Raw genomic sequence first — 13,265 nt, 5'->3', positions numbered from 1 at the left:
TACCAATTTTATATATGCATAGAAAATTTCTAGAAGAGTATATAAGAAGTTATTTATTGTGGTTATTTGTGGAGAGTGGAATGATAAGGTACTTAATTTTCACTTTATACTGTCCTGTATTGTTGAAATTGTCCTAAACACGTTATTTTTATAATTTAATAAAATTTTTAGAAGAGTCATAGGATCCTGACATATAATTTACCTCAATCATCTCCATATAATAACTGAGTTCATATTCTATAGGTTTTACACAGATGTTCCATTAGCTGTGCCTGAACTGTTCTCTTGAGCAACTTAGTTGAGAGGAGCACTATTTTAAGTAAACACCTACCATAACTTTTAATTTATTAAACTTAAAATATTTTTAGATTATAAGGGGTTAGATAACCTAGTATTCCTAAAATGTCTAACAGGTGTGAGTTTGTGTGTGTGTGTGTGTGTGTGTTTGTTTTCACTAATTAGACTGCTTCATTTTCATTTTTACCCTGAACTTTTTAGTCCCTTGAAATCTAGACATTGATTTATTTACAAATGGAAAAAGTTTTCAAAAAATAAACTATTTTAGTTCCTAAATTTGGTTATAATTAACATTTTGCCAAGAAACAAAGTATGATTGTCTTGTCTTGAGCAATAATGTTATCTTTTATTCCCAGAAACCTTTTTAATATTCCTAGAAATATCTTTTATATTAGCAAAATTAGAAACACACTAAGAAATATATCTAAGGATGTGTAAAAACTCACTCTGTTAAAGAAAGGTTTGAAGTAAAGAAAATGAATATGCCAGTGATCAACTTAAACCCTCGAATATCATCTGCTGATGTGAATAGCGAGAAATGTTTAAAGTTGAGGTTCTTGTATCACAACCAAATTTCCACAAAATCTCTTATTTTCCCAATTTCTGACCTGGGGCATTTCATCCCACGATCATCACTTCTGCCTACCATTCAACCAGCATCTTGTCAAGTGTGGCTGCAAGATTAAGTTTCCCGATTCAGAATTCAATATTGTAACCCTAAGGATATAAGATCCAAGCTGGAACATTCTGTTTTTAAAAAATGGATAAAATTGCTGCAGCCCAGAGACCACAGTTTGCCCTGACCATAATGATGAATCATTGCAACTCACACTAAGTGAAATGAGCTTAACATTCTTGTCTTTATTCGTGCACATTAAGCAGCATTTTACATTTGTCCCAACTCTCAACCTTTTCTCCAAAAGGTTGAAAGAGCCTTGTTTTCCAATGTTATTTAAGGTTTACAAAGTTAACTGTCTCTATCTGAAGTAAGTCTGGCTGGTACAGCCTAGTGTTGTATGTGTGGCTCCTTTCTCACCCCGACCTTCACTTTTGAGAATACAACCAAAGATTTAAGATATATCTACCTATTTTTTCTTATCAATGCGATAACAGTTAGGGTTTCTGGCATACATGCTTTTGTATTTTTGCAGTATTTTCCTCTCACTCTCAACAATAATTTCATTTAAAAAATCTGTATAGGAATTCTGCACTGAAAAGTAAGCTCTCTATAAATGATTCACTTTTTTCTTTTCAACAGTTTGCCTGAGTTCATTCTTCAGATCCATGCTAAAAATACCATTTAATAGGTATTTAATTTTTAAAAACATATGTTTCTTTAACTTTTAAGGTGCCAGGGATAAATGTTTTCCTCTTAAAATAACTTCTAAGTATTCATAAAAAAAATCAAAGTTTTAAAATATGCAAACAGAGCTAACATCATATTAACAGCCAGAAGCATTTATTTCAATAGATGCTATTTCATAGCACCCAAGCACCAGTTAAGCTCTAGTAAAAAGATCCAAAACACACTTTCTTAATTTTGAAATTTGTGTTCCACAGCACAAGCACTGTAAATTGCTTTTTTTTTTCTTTTTGGTTTTGTTTTGTAGTTTTATTTGTCCCTCTTTGTTTTACTGCTTACTTCTGTAATCTAAAATTGTTAGGTGAGATGAAGTAAGCATAGAAAATAACTTAACAAAAATACTAACTATAGAAGCAAGCGTGTTGGTGAGTTTTCTGCTACAGTTTTGATTTGTTTTGCTTCAAGTCTTGTATCTTTCCAGTGCCCTTTGATGCCTAGGAAGCCCACAAGGATTCACTTCTCACTTGTTACTCATCAAACTCAGTCTGGATTACACTGAAAAAGAGAAGAAAAGCTGATGGAGAAATGACAGTGAAGGAAGAGAGCAAAATACCGGAGCAATGCATTTGAGTAACTATTTCCTTTTCATTCAAGTTGTCAACACACTATTTTGCATCTTTGACCTTAGGAGGTGGGAGCTGGAAATTGTATGGATCTTTCTACCGACTGGAATAATCCACCCCCTGAGGGGAAAAAAACAACTGAAAATAGGTAAAATTTAGAATATTCTGTTGATCCTCAACCTCTTTTCTTGTTCTTAAGGTTAGAAAAATGCTACTGAACGGAATAAGGTTGCAGCTCACCAGGAATCAGTTTCTAGAATCAACAGCTAATCTCTGTCTTTGGAAGAAAGGGTCTTTCTCATCATGGGGGTTTTAAAGCTAGCAATAAACAAAAAGTTATACTCTAAAACCAAACAAGTTGAAAAATAAAGTCTATAAAAACCTAGACAGCAGCCTTAAATATAATAATTCAGAAATGTGTGCAATTATTTTGTTACTATTTACCTACAATGGTTTTATATTAGAAGGAAGGGTAGCTCTGAAATAACACTATGGTCAGATATGGCGGGGCGGGGGTGGGGGGAGTGGTAAAGAAAATAACGCAAGCATAGGGCAAACCAGGAAGAAAGTTATCAAATAAAAAGTAGGCAATTTTTGCCATAATTGGCACACATTATAGAATTGGGAGGAAAAAGAAAATAATAGAAAGAAAAATGAATCTTACTGAAATGTAATGACAGTCTCACGCAACCCCTTCTTCTGTCTAAGATTTAGAAGAAATGTGTAAAGAGTGAAATTGGAACAAATTTTGATTACAATTTTGAACCAGAAAAGGACAGCATGGCTAACAAATACCAGAACAAGTCCTGACTTGGTAATTTAATTTATTGGACACACATCTCACCTACTACTCCTAATAATAATAATAATAATAATAATAATAATGGGAGAAGTGAGAAAGGGAAGAAGAAAGGGAGGGAGAAAAAGAAGAACATAAATACAGGGTTAAAATTATATTTAAAACAACTATTATCTCTCAAGTAAAAATTTGGCCACAAAATACAAATTACTTTAAAAGTTGCATAATTTAGACTTTCTGTTAGTGTTCAAATTATGGACAATATTTATCTTTGTTGCATATTTTTCCTTGAAGCTTAATCCTTTTAGTTTGAATCTTATTTCACAGCCTTACTTCCTACTCAATCAAGTGTTAGCAAGCAGCAGCTTATAGCACATCACAAGGCAACCAAAAAGATTCCACAGTTTTTGCAAACATTAGTTAAATTCTAATTTTGGTAAATAATAAAGATGAAAAGAAAAAACTGTTTTTAACTTTAAAATGTACTTTATACAGTAAAGAAACAGTCAAGAAAGGAAAGGCCTTCTTTCACCTCCACAACAAGTACTATATGTTTTACACATAGCCATGTTATGTTCAAACTTTCTTTCATAAGCATTTATATTTTATGTGTTTTCGCAACTTTTCTCCACAATATAGAGATCAGAATTCAAAAACTTTAAATTCTTAAACACTGAAATGAATAATATCTATAAAGAGTTCCATTAATTGAGCTGAGAAATTTAAAAGAAAATTGGGTTTCAGGGCCAGATTTCATGTGCTGGTTATGTGGTATTATTGTTAACAGTATTGTACAGCATTATGAATATATTGATAAATTTTACTTTAATGGACAAAACTGGCTTTACAATTTAAACACCTGCTCAGGTAAAATACCCTGAACTTCAATTTTAAAATAATTTAAAGCCAATAAAAAATGAGTTTATCTGATAGAATATAAAAAGTAACACCAACTTTCCTGTAAGTTTAAGTGGAGTACTGTATGAAGTGTGTAAGATCACTTAAAAGTCTACAATATAAATTCAATTTTGGTGAGTCCCATACTTACAAAAGGAATACTAGCACTATTTTGTATTTAGGAAGAATAATCTTAAGTAATTTGTATTTTTCTAGTATACTATTTACCTTTAATACTCTGAAAAAAAGGTTTTCACAATTAAATCCAAACAACAATTTCACATCTCCAAAATATGTAATTTTGTTGAAATGACTGTCAGTTTCAAAAAAGGAACAGTCATACCTACAAAAAGGACTTTTTAGAGTATATGAGTTATGTTTGGTATGTGTAAAACCGGATTAGGTTAGCCCCAAAGTTAATTTTCACACAGAGGGCATGAAAATCAGTCTAAATGGACTGAGAACAATCTGCAGTTGTGTTATTCCTGCTGGGTCCCCTCCCCTAGGCCATCTTGGTTTCACATGGGCTTGAGTGTGTTCTAGGTAAACACACTGTTCTTAGAGATACATTAAACAATTTTTTGGAACAAGGGAGAGAAAAATAAAATGATACATAAAGTTGTTTTGATACTAGAAAAATGAAATATTTTTGTGTCTTTCTTCATATGAGAAAATAAGCATTCAGAGACTGTTAAGCCAAATGCAGTTACCTTTGCTCGCCTTCTGAGCCATTATTAACACACTGAGCATTGCCTGGGACAATTGCATTCACCTGCTAATGTGCCACTTTTAACTGATTTAAAATGTCTAAATTTACCTTGAAAAAAAGACCCATTTTACTGGTAAGGAAAATCACAAAAGCTTTTGACTGCACTTGCGATGCTCTTAAAACTGGTTTCTTCACTCTTGCACTAGCGCATTAACCATGTCCACTGCAGGTGTACCCAAGTAGCACTTCTAACCCGCTGTGTCTGTACCATTCCCAAAACACCCGTAGATATGCTAAATAAATATTTTTATCTAATTTACCCCACCTGTTTTTTTTCTTATTAACAACTAATTTAATATCTTCTGTTCTGTAATATTTGCAGAAGTCCATATGTAGACACGTGCTGCCAGCTCAGACCCTCAGGCCTGCGCTTCAAGATGGCAGGCTAGCCAAGGGTCCTCTGGGGACAGAGTGCCAGAGGGAGGATTGGACACAGTGACCCGTCTCTGCATTAGATGGGAAAAAAAAGAGGAATTCTGTAATACTGATGAACTAATCTGTCACTCACAAGCTCAGAATGGCAACAAAAAGAAAAGATGAAGTAAACATTTAATGACCATGAGAGGTGGGAATATGAGTCTTTGTTTTTAAGTGATATTCAAATCTATGTCTCAGAACCTGCTTAAGTGTTTAGTATGAAGTATTTTTTTAAAATCTTCCGCAGGTAACAATCCATTTTATGATTACAAGGGTTAGAAAGCTGGCTAAAGTTAATTATCAAAAATCTGGATTTATTTCCCAAAACTATATGAATGAACCAAGCTTCTTGATCTTGATAAACTAGACCGGAAGTATGTTAAGTACTAGACTGCTTAATTGCTTGCTTGGGGGAAAGAGAATTTGGGGGGAAGATATATGAGCAACATCTGCTCCATAAAGCCAGTACACTCTCCCAAGCTGGATCATGGCCAGCAACGCAGAGGTCTACTCTTTCCCTCCAGTGGAAGCAACTAGATATTTGATTCTAGAGATGAATGAAAAAAACCTGAAGATCCTATTTCAAAAGAATCTTTCAGTATTCTGAATGGAAGATGTCATTGAAAACTGGTTATTTGCTTCTCCAACCCCAAGTTATTTAGGAACAGAACTCAAAACAGAAAAAAAAAAGGACAAAAATAATTATTGTAATATGTATTTGAGAGGAAACACACACAAACATTTGCGTTATCAAATGGAACTGTCACACCTGCTGAGTAGGTATAAGTGATATTGAAATCAAGAGCTGAAAAATGAACCATCTTGCTCTGATTATGAGTGACTGCAAAGCAATAAAAAATATCTTCACATTCTTTTATTTACTATTAGATGTAGTCATTTGAGTCAATATTCTTATCTGTGTTATAACAAGAAAAGCATTTCAAATCCATATGCCATCTTTCTTTTTTTGTTTATAGATAAGGGTTCAATTTAGTTTTCTGACTTTTATAGCATGCATATGGGCCAGTATACTATTTTTCTTTCTTTTTGAATACTTAGTGTTTCAGTTCTAAAAAGTAATAAGCATTTTAGTTTGTACACCCTTAGTAGACAAAATTTTAAACCTTCAGAACAATTGCTTTATAATTTACTAGCTTGACATAAGTATCTGAGTTTTTAAACAATCTACAAGAAATTAAATCTTCAGAAAATTTCAACAAAGCTATTTGCAAAGTATTCATAACAAGTCATTTACATATATAGTTCCTGCATATACTGAGCCTTTAAAAATTAGAGTACATAGAAAATAAAGAGCTATGTAATAATTAACTTTAAATCCTGACAAATTAGAAGTTAAACCTGGTATCTTTAAAGTGAATACTGATTCCTTTTTTAAAGTACATACTTGAACCTTTTAAAAGTACTTGAACCTTTTAAAAGGTTCTTTTAAAAGAACCTTTGCAACTATTTCCAGTAAACATTATTAAATAATAAATTACAAGTAGATCTCCTGTTTTTTCACCAACCTTTTTTTTCCCAAATAAGAAAATATATACAAAATAAAATACTATTTTTTTAATTTGGGACTGAAACACAGTAATTTTGCACAGTATTAAGATCATACTATTACATAGGGAGATAGAACATGCTTGCAATCTAAGTAAAGTTGTATTAAACAGGAAAAGACAGTTATCAGGAGCTCGTTTTATTCATACACAATAAAATGCCTTTTTAACAGGTATCTATTTAATTCTATATGTCAAGTTTAATTATTTTATCTATATTTCATATACTTACTTGCTCATCATTGAACACTTACATTGAAATGAGCATTAACAGTATATAAATTCAGTCCTTACATATTTTCTCCTGACAAATATATGCTTAAAGACTTCACTTTATATATATATATCTGTATAACAAAACCAACTTGAAAGTTTAAAAAAATATTGTTCTATTAAAACAAATATCTACTGCTTTTAAGAGTATTAGCTTATAGAAGAAACATGGTATTACATATCTGACATTTTCCATCTAAGAGTACATTATGAAGCATGCTGGTGTTAATAAACCATGTGTTTCCAGAACCTTGAAGTGCTTTGCTATAATTTTGTTGAAAACAGTGTGAGATGGTATATTTCCCCCCATACTTTTAACATTCAACAAACAAATTTTACACCATCATTTTGCTAACATGTCTTGATTGGAAAGTATGAAAAAAAACTTTTAGTTGTTTATCAGTATTCATAACCGTATTCTGATTGATAAGTTAACAGTTCACAGGTAAGCATAGACAACTTAGAAAATTTTTGGCCAAAAATATATCACAAAAAAAAGAAAAACAAACCACATATATTCCCTTTATCCTCACCCCACCCCCATCATAGTCAGAAAAATCACCCTTCCTTTGCAGCCGGGCACTAGCATTCCTTTCACCACTTCAGTTATCTGAAGGCAAATGAAAATACAATGATCCTTTCCTCTCCCCATTAGCTTACAAAGCAAACATTTCAACACAAACAGAAAGTACCGATTAAACAGAAAGCACCGAACAGAAAGCAAGACTCACTGACCCATTTGGAAGACAAAGACGACAGAACAGGAAAGCTCTAAAAATCAGCTTGTGAGGCCTCCCAGAGATATTCTTCTGGCATTTCATCACAGCAGCCCCAGACCAGTATCCAGGGAGGAGGAACTAAATAGAGCTGTTTATTAAAGCTGTTGTGCTGGATTGCATTAGGAAACGCAAGCAGACCACCTGGACCTTTCAGATTGTGTCAGTGTTTAATTTGCAGCCTGCCCCTCTGCAGCAGCCAAGACCACTACTACATTTACCCAGCTCAATCATACACCTTCTGTGATAGAAGTTAAGGCATGTGTATTTGTATATTTATATTTTCCAGAGAGAGAGAGGAGGGAGGATACAAAAAATATCAAATAAAAATACTGAACAAAAAAATTTTAACTACTACCTAGGAAATATAACACTTTATTCTGTTCTCACACTTTCTTTCAGAGATCACAATCTCAACAGAAAATAAATTCTTAAAAATTGATTTTTTAAAACATTCAGACCAAATTATAAATTAGATTTGTTTTTCGATTTTTTGTTGTTGTTGTTATTTTAGTTTTTGTTTTTAAATATCATGATGAAGTTTTAACCTGAGGTTTCCTGGCTAGATTTAATGGGTGCCGTTTGCCTTTCGCGCTTTCAGCACTATGCTGGCAGGTAGCTGGAGATACAGATAGAAAGATGGTATTGTAAATATGAATTATGTGAATGATATGGTGAGACCCTTGTGGAAAAAAGGGGAGTTGAGAAATGGCTGACTCCATACCTGACCAATTACAGCTTGCATGGTCCCCGTGTTCTGCTGGGCCGAGGGATCGCAATCCATCATATGTTGTCTTTGAAAAGGAGAATAGGGGTTTCTGGCATGCATCTGTCAATCAACTTCTGCACTCACAACCATCACCAAAAGCAAGGGGAAAAAAAGTCAAGCTGCTCCACCAAATAGGATGAAACTGTCATGTGACCTCCGGCAAGCACGCACACACATTCACTACCTCCATAGAGCGTAAGAATTTTCTGTAGATATGAAATGACATTGACAAATATCCAATACCAAGTAAATAAAGTGAGACAAACAGCTATTCACCAAAGACAAAACATTGCCTGTAATCTTCCCCTAACAGTTTAACAAACCTAAAAGAATTCTTTTTTTAATGCTCTAGGAACCTACGTTTAAAACAAAACAAAATTAACTGTTTCATGTGCTAATTGAGACTTTGATGTCCACATAGCACATAAATTTTTTCAGTTATAATTAATTACCCTACTTCTCTTAAACTGTCGCTAATGATTTTATTTTCACATTCTCTAAATGACCTTTTGACAATATACAGTAATCTCGGCAGTTTTATTTAACATCACCTCCCTAGAAAAGCTTGAAATGTTAACTGTCCCATAAATGCCATAAATGTTAACCGTCGCATAACAAAGATGTCCTGATATTTATTGATTAAAAATGGATATATACAATCGTTTGTGTAAACTGTGATGACCACTCAAATATAAAATATTCAAAGTGTGTAAATAGTAGTCACCAAACTTTTCCTCTTCTAAAAGGTTAGACAATGATTTACTTGCAGCTCCTCTGAACTGATTTAACATGATGGCAAATATTTTAACTTTTCTACATTTAATTTATTTTTTCCCACATACTCTGGGATAGATTGTTGATGTGTTATGGCTCAGCTATTGTAAGGGTAACATGAATATAACCTAGTAGCTATTTAACCCTTTCAGGATTCAGATCAGAACCTGATTTTCAGTATAACCTGACAGATATTGCAAGGTTGCTCTTTAAAAATCCAAAACCATAAATAGTATCCATTAATTTGGTAGCTTTGTGGGGTTATTAAAGTTTGCATTTGTCCACTTTTTAAATTTAAGTTCATTAGTTGGCCCACTCTAACTTTTCAGAAAAAATTACAGTAAAACTTGGTGTTATTAAAATAGGGATGCTTTTTCAAAGGTTCAAAACTAGCATTAGCGCTGAGAGGTAGAGAAGTTATGATAAATGTTTAATACAGATTATATACTATTAGGTATTTTATGACATTGTATTATATCATAGCTTAAAAATTAAATTAAAAAACTTTAAGGGGAAAAATTAAACATTTTAAAAGAAAGCTTTAGGACACTTAAGTCTCACTTATCATTAAGAGTTGCCCCACAACATAAATAGACACACACGCCCCTCAGCATGCCCAAAGTGAAACCGTGCACCAACTGGGCAGCTCCTGGAAACTGGAAACTGACCACCGGAAAAGTCCTCCTAAACATGCCCTTGGAGACACAGACAGACCTACCCGGGTGTTCCGGCAGTCACCCCAGCTCTGGACGCTGCTTGCGCGTCCGTCGCCACCTCTGGCAGGGGAGGAGAGAGAAGCGGTGGCTGCTGAACCGGGAAGTGGCCCGAGCCGTGGTAGGAACCTGCCAGGGCTGTGCCAAACTTGGCCGAAGCCCTGAGGGCTCGCAGAGGGCATAGGAGGCGCGACCGCTTCTGGTATCGCCTTCCTGGGACCTTGCCCAAGCAAACGCCAGGCACAAACAGAGTGTGGAGGGGCTAGGGAAAGTTGCGGAGGAGGAGCGAGCTGAGTGGCCTCCACTGGCTCCCGACCCCTCAGCCTCAGCGGCGCTGCCGTACCAGTTACACAAGAGCCCCGCGTTGCACCTCCTGCACCCTCGCAGGAGACGTGGAGGCGAGACTGGGGCTGGGCGGGAGCCCTGCACCTCTGTACCGCAGCCCGGATGGCTCTTGAAGCCACTTCATTGCAGGCTCAACTTCCCTCTGGGATCTAAGCTTCTTGGGCGCCTCCCCAGGGAGGCATGGGGATGGGGAGGTGCCCAGGTTGCTGGATGAGGCTGAAGACTGCTTTTGAAGCTCCATCCTTTAAATTACAGTGGTTCAGGTCAGCGTAGACACAACGCAGGTTACACTGTGGTTGTTTACCTGACCATCTGGCCTATATTAATCGCAATCAGTATGAGCCAACGCTGACAGAGTCCTGAGGCAGGCACTGGATCAGACACTGACGTTACATCAGCTCACTAAATCCCCAGCGCAACTCAGTAAGGCAGATACAATTATTTCCGTTTCACAGATGAGATTCGAAAAAATAAATAAAATAATTGCCAATATAAACAGGGCCATGATTTGAACCTGCTTTGAATTCAAAGATGGAGTGTTTTGTATGAAACGTGGACGTCAAGGAACATTCTGAATGGGGCTCATTTGATAAATATTTACGGAGCTTGTACTATGAGCCATGTACTGTATTATGTGCTAGCGATACAACAAAACAGACAATAGTCCGTCAGAAATCTTACATTCTAGTGGTTTCGATAGATATTCGTCAAATAATCACAAAAATGTAAAATTTTAAACTATGCTGAGAGCTACGGAAAAAAGCAAAAGAGTAATATGACAACGTATATGAAAGGAATTGACCTAGTGTTGGGTGTGTATGTGAGCTCAGGGGAGTCAGCAAACTTTCCCTAAGCAATTGACTTGAAATCAACTAAAAGTGAAAGAATGTTAGATGAACACAGGAAAGCGGGAAATTGGGTAATGGAGGTAAACATTCTCCTTAGAAGAAATGCATGGCTTACTGGAGCGCAAAGAAAGCCTGGTGCCTGTGTGGAGCGCAGCAAGGGAGAGAGAAGCTAGAGGCAGGGCAGAGCACACAGGCTCTCTGGGCTTGCGTCAAAGGTTCCTTACCTTAGCCAGCACTGCTAGGCCACCGAGAGTACTTTAAGCATTGGAGTCTCACGTTTAATTTGAAACGTGTCTCTGGCTATGGTGCAAAGTTAGGGGTCGGGTGCAGGTAATAAAAGTGGATTTGGTGAGACCAGTTAATTATAGGGTGATAGTGCTGGTGATGCAGGAAACTGATGATTTCAAGATAAGAGGTATAATCCACAGAGTTTGGTGGTTTATTGGTAATGGAACTTGAAGAAGAGGGAGATATATTTCTGGTTTGCACAAAATGCGCAGTTGATGATGCCATTTCCTGAGCTCAGGAATCAGGAGGAAGACTATGTTGGGAGAGGATGGTAGATATCATAATTTTGGTTTGAGATTTATTTTTACTACAATCCTCAGGGTATAAATGATTATCCCCCTTTTTAAAAAGAAAACTCTAGGGATACGAGCGATAAAACGACTTGTCCATGACCGGGAAATAGCAGATAACGTTCATCTGAGGGAAAATCAAGGTTCTTGGTGCCTCCACTAAACTGCTCTAAAACAAGTTGGTGGTTCTGGCATTGCCCAGTTGGTTAAAATCTTCCTACCAGGAAACCAAGGTAAAATTGATAACCAAAACCATTCTTAGGAGCCCCTGTAATGAAAAGTCTCCACATAGCATGAATTTGGTCATCTCAGTTTGGCATGAAAGTATTGTTGGGACCCTAAGTCCCTGCCCAAATAAAATGGAAGGACTGGTCTCCAAGTCTAACATGGCAATGGCCGGAAGAATGTGAAGATAAAAATGCAAAGGTAGTTTTAATTGTTCAGTTAACAATTTATATGTAGCCACCTCCAGATAGGCATTCTGGATTATACAGAGACTTGAATAAGATCTACTTCATAAAATTCAAAGATTAATAATCTAGTGGGAATTACAGACACATATACATGACTCAAATACAGCATAGACTGTGTTTTAAAAAAACAAACTAAATGCATAAAAATTTGTCTGTGATGATCGTTTGATTCTACCTGGTTGAAGATGCTAACACTTTTAGGCACCACAAAGTACAGGTTAGACTAAAATATATTCCATTCCTTACCTCTGACTAGGTGTGGGTGGCCTTGGGAAAGTGAGAACTTTTTTGTGTCAGGAGTTTCTGGGAACTTCTCAAGGGTACTGTAGGGATTTGAGGAGACAATGTTTTATGAGACCTTATTGAGCTATACTCTGTAAGTGCCTAGTGAATATTACTTATTTTCTCATATGTGAGGATTACAGACAGGTAAGAAAGATGAGTTCTGCAGGGGAAATGAGGAAGGCTCCATGAAGATGGTGGGAGGATTTCTATATAAACACAGGTCATCTTGTGTTCAGGTCAAAGGGAATGGCATGGGCAAAACCATCAGTGTGGGTGGCAGAAACTTTTGAGGTTAGAACAATGGAAAATAAATTGAAAATGGCAGGATGTTTATCAATGAATTTTTACTCCCACTTCCACAATAGAATTTAGGAAAGAAAATTCCGTAAGTGAAATATTTAACATTAGTCTCACCTCTTCTGCTCTTCACCAAATTTCCATAAAATCATGCTTTTTCCAGGCTCCCTCTTTGTAAGTCTCCCTCCTTACATCACAGATCAGCTAAACTTGCCCTTTTCCCAATGCTGACCATTTGGTATACAAGACAACAACAGATTACCACAAATTAAACCTAGTTCCCAGCTTCTTATGATAGGGATGTTCTCAATATCTTAATCATTAAACCACAAAGTAGACTGAGAGATAAATGTAGCACAGAGAACCCAGATAAAGTGGAGGTATCAGTCATCTCTGGTATTCAGCAAATCCTTTGCAATATTTAAGATGAGAAGAGAAAATCCAATAGTCTCCCCTTATTCTAG

General features: G+C 35.8%; 1 protein-coding gene across 1 annotated transcript in view; it reads right to left on the bottom strand.

The window, feature by feature from the left end:
* POU6F2 (POU class 6 homeobox 2) overlaps positions 1-8,548 on the bottom strand; it is a 514,892-nt gene extending 506,344 nt beyond the window's left edge. The window contains exon 1 of the mRNA XM_054564576.1: positions 8,444-8,548. Coding sequence (XP_054420551.1) covers positions 8,444-8,548 — 105 coding nt within the window. The remainder of the gene's footprint in view (positions 1-8,443) is intronic.
* Positions 8,549-13,265: the final 4,717 nt, after the last annotated feature.

This window comes from Pteronotus mesoamericanus, unplaced genomic scaffold, assembly GCF_021234165.1.
Source record: "Pteronotus mesoamericanus isolate MK-2021 breed Mesoamerican mustached bat unplaced genomic scaffold, CSHL_Meso_final scaffold_85, whole genome shotgun sequence".
NCBI classification, from domain to species: Eukaryota; Metazoa; Chordata; class Mammalia; order Chiroptera; family Mormoopidae; genus Pteronotus; species Pteronotus mesoamericanus.
The sequence above is the reverse complement of the archived record's forward strand: the minus strand, read 5'-3'. Positions and strand labels throughout refer to the sequence as shown.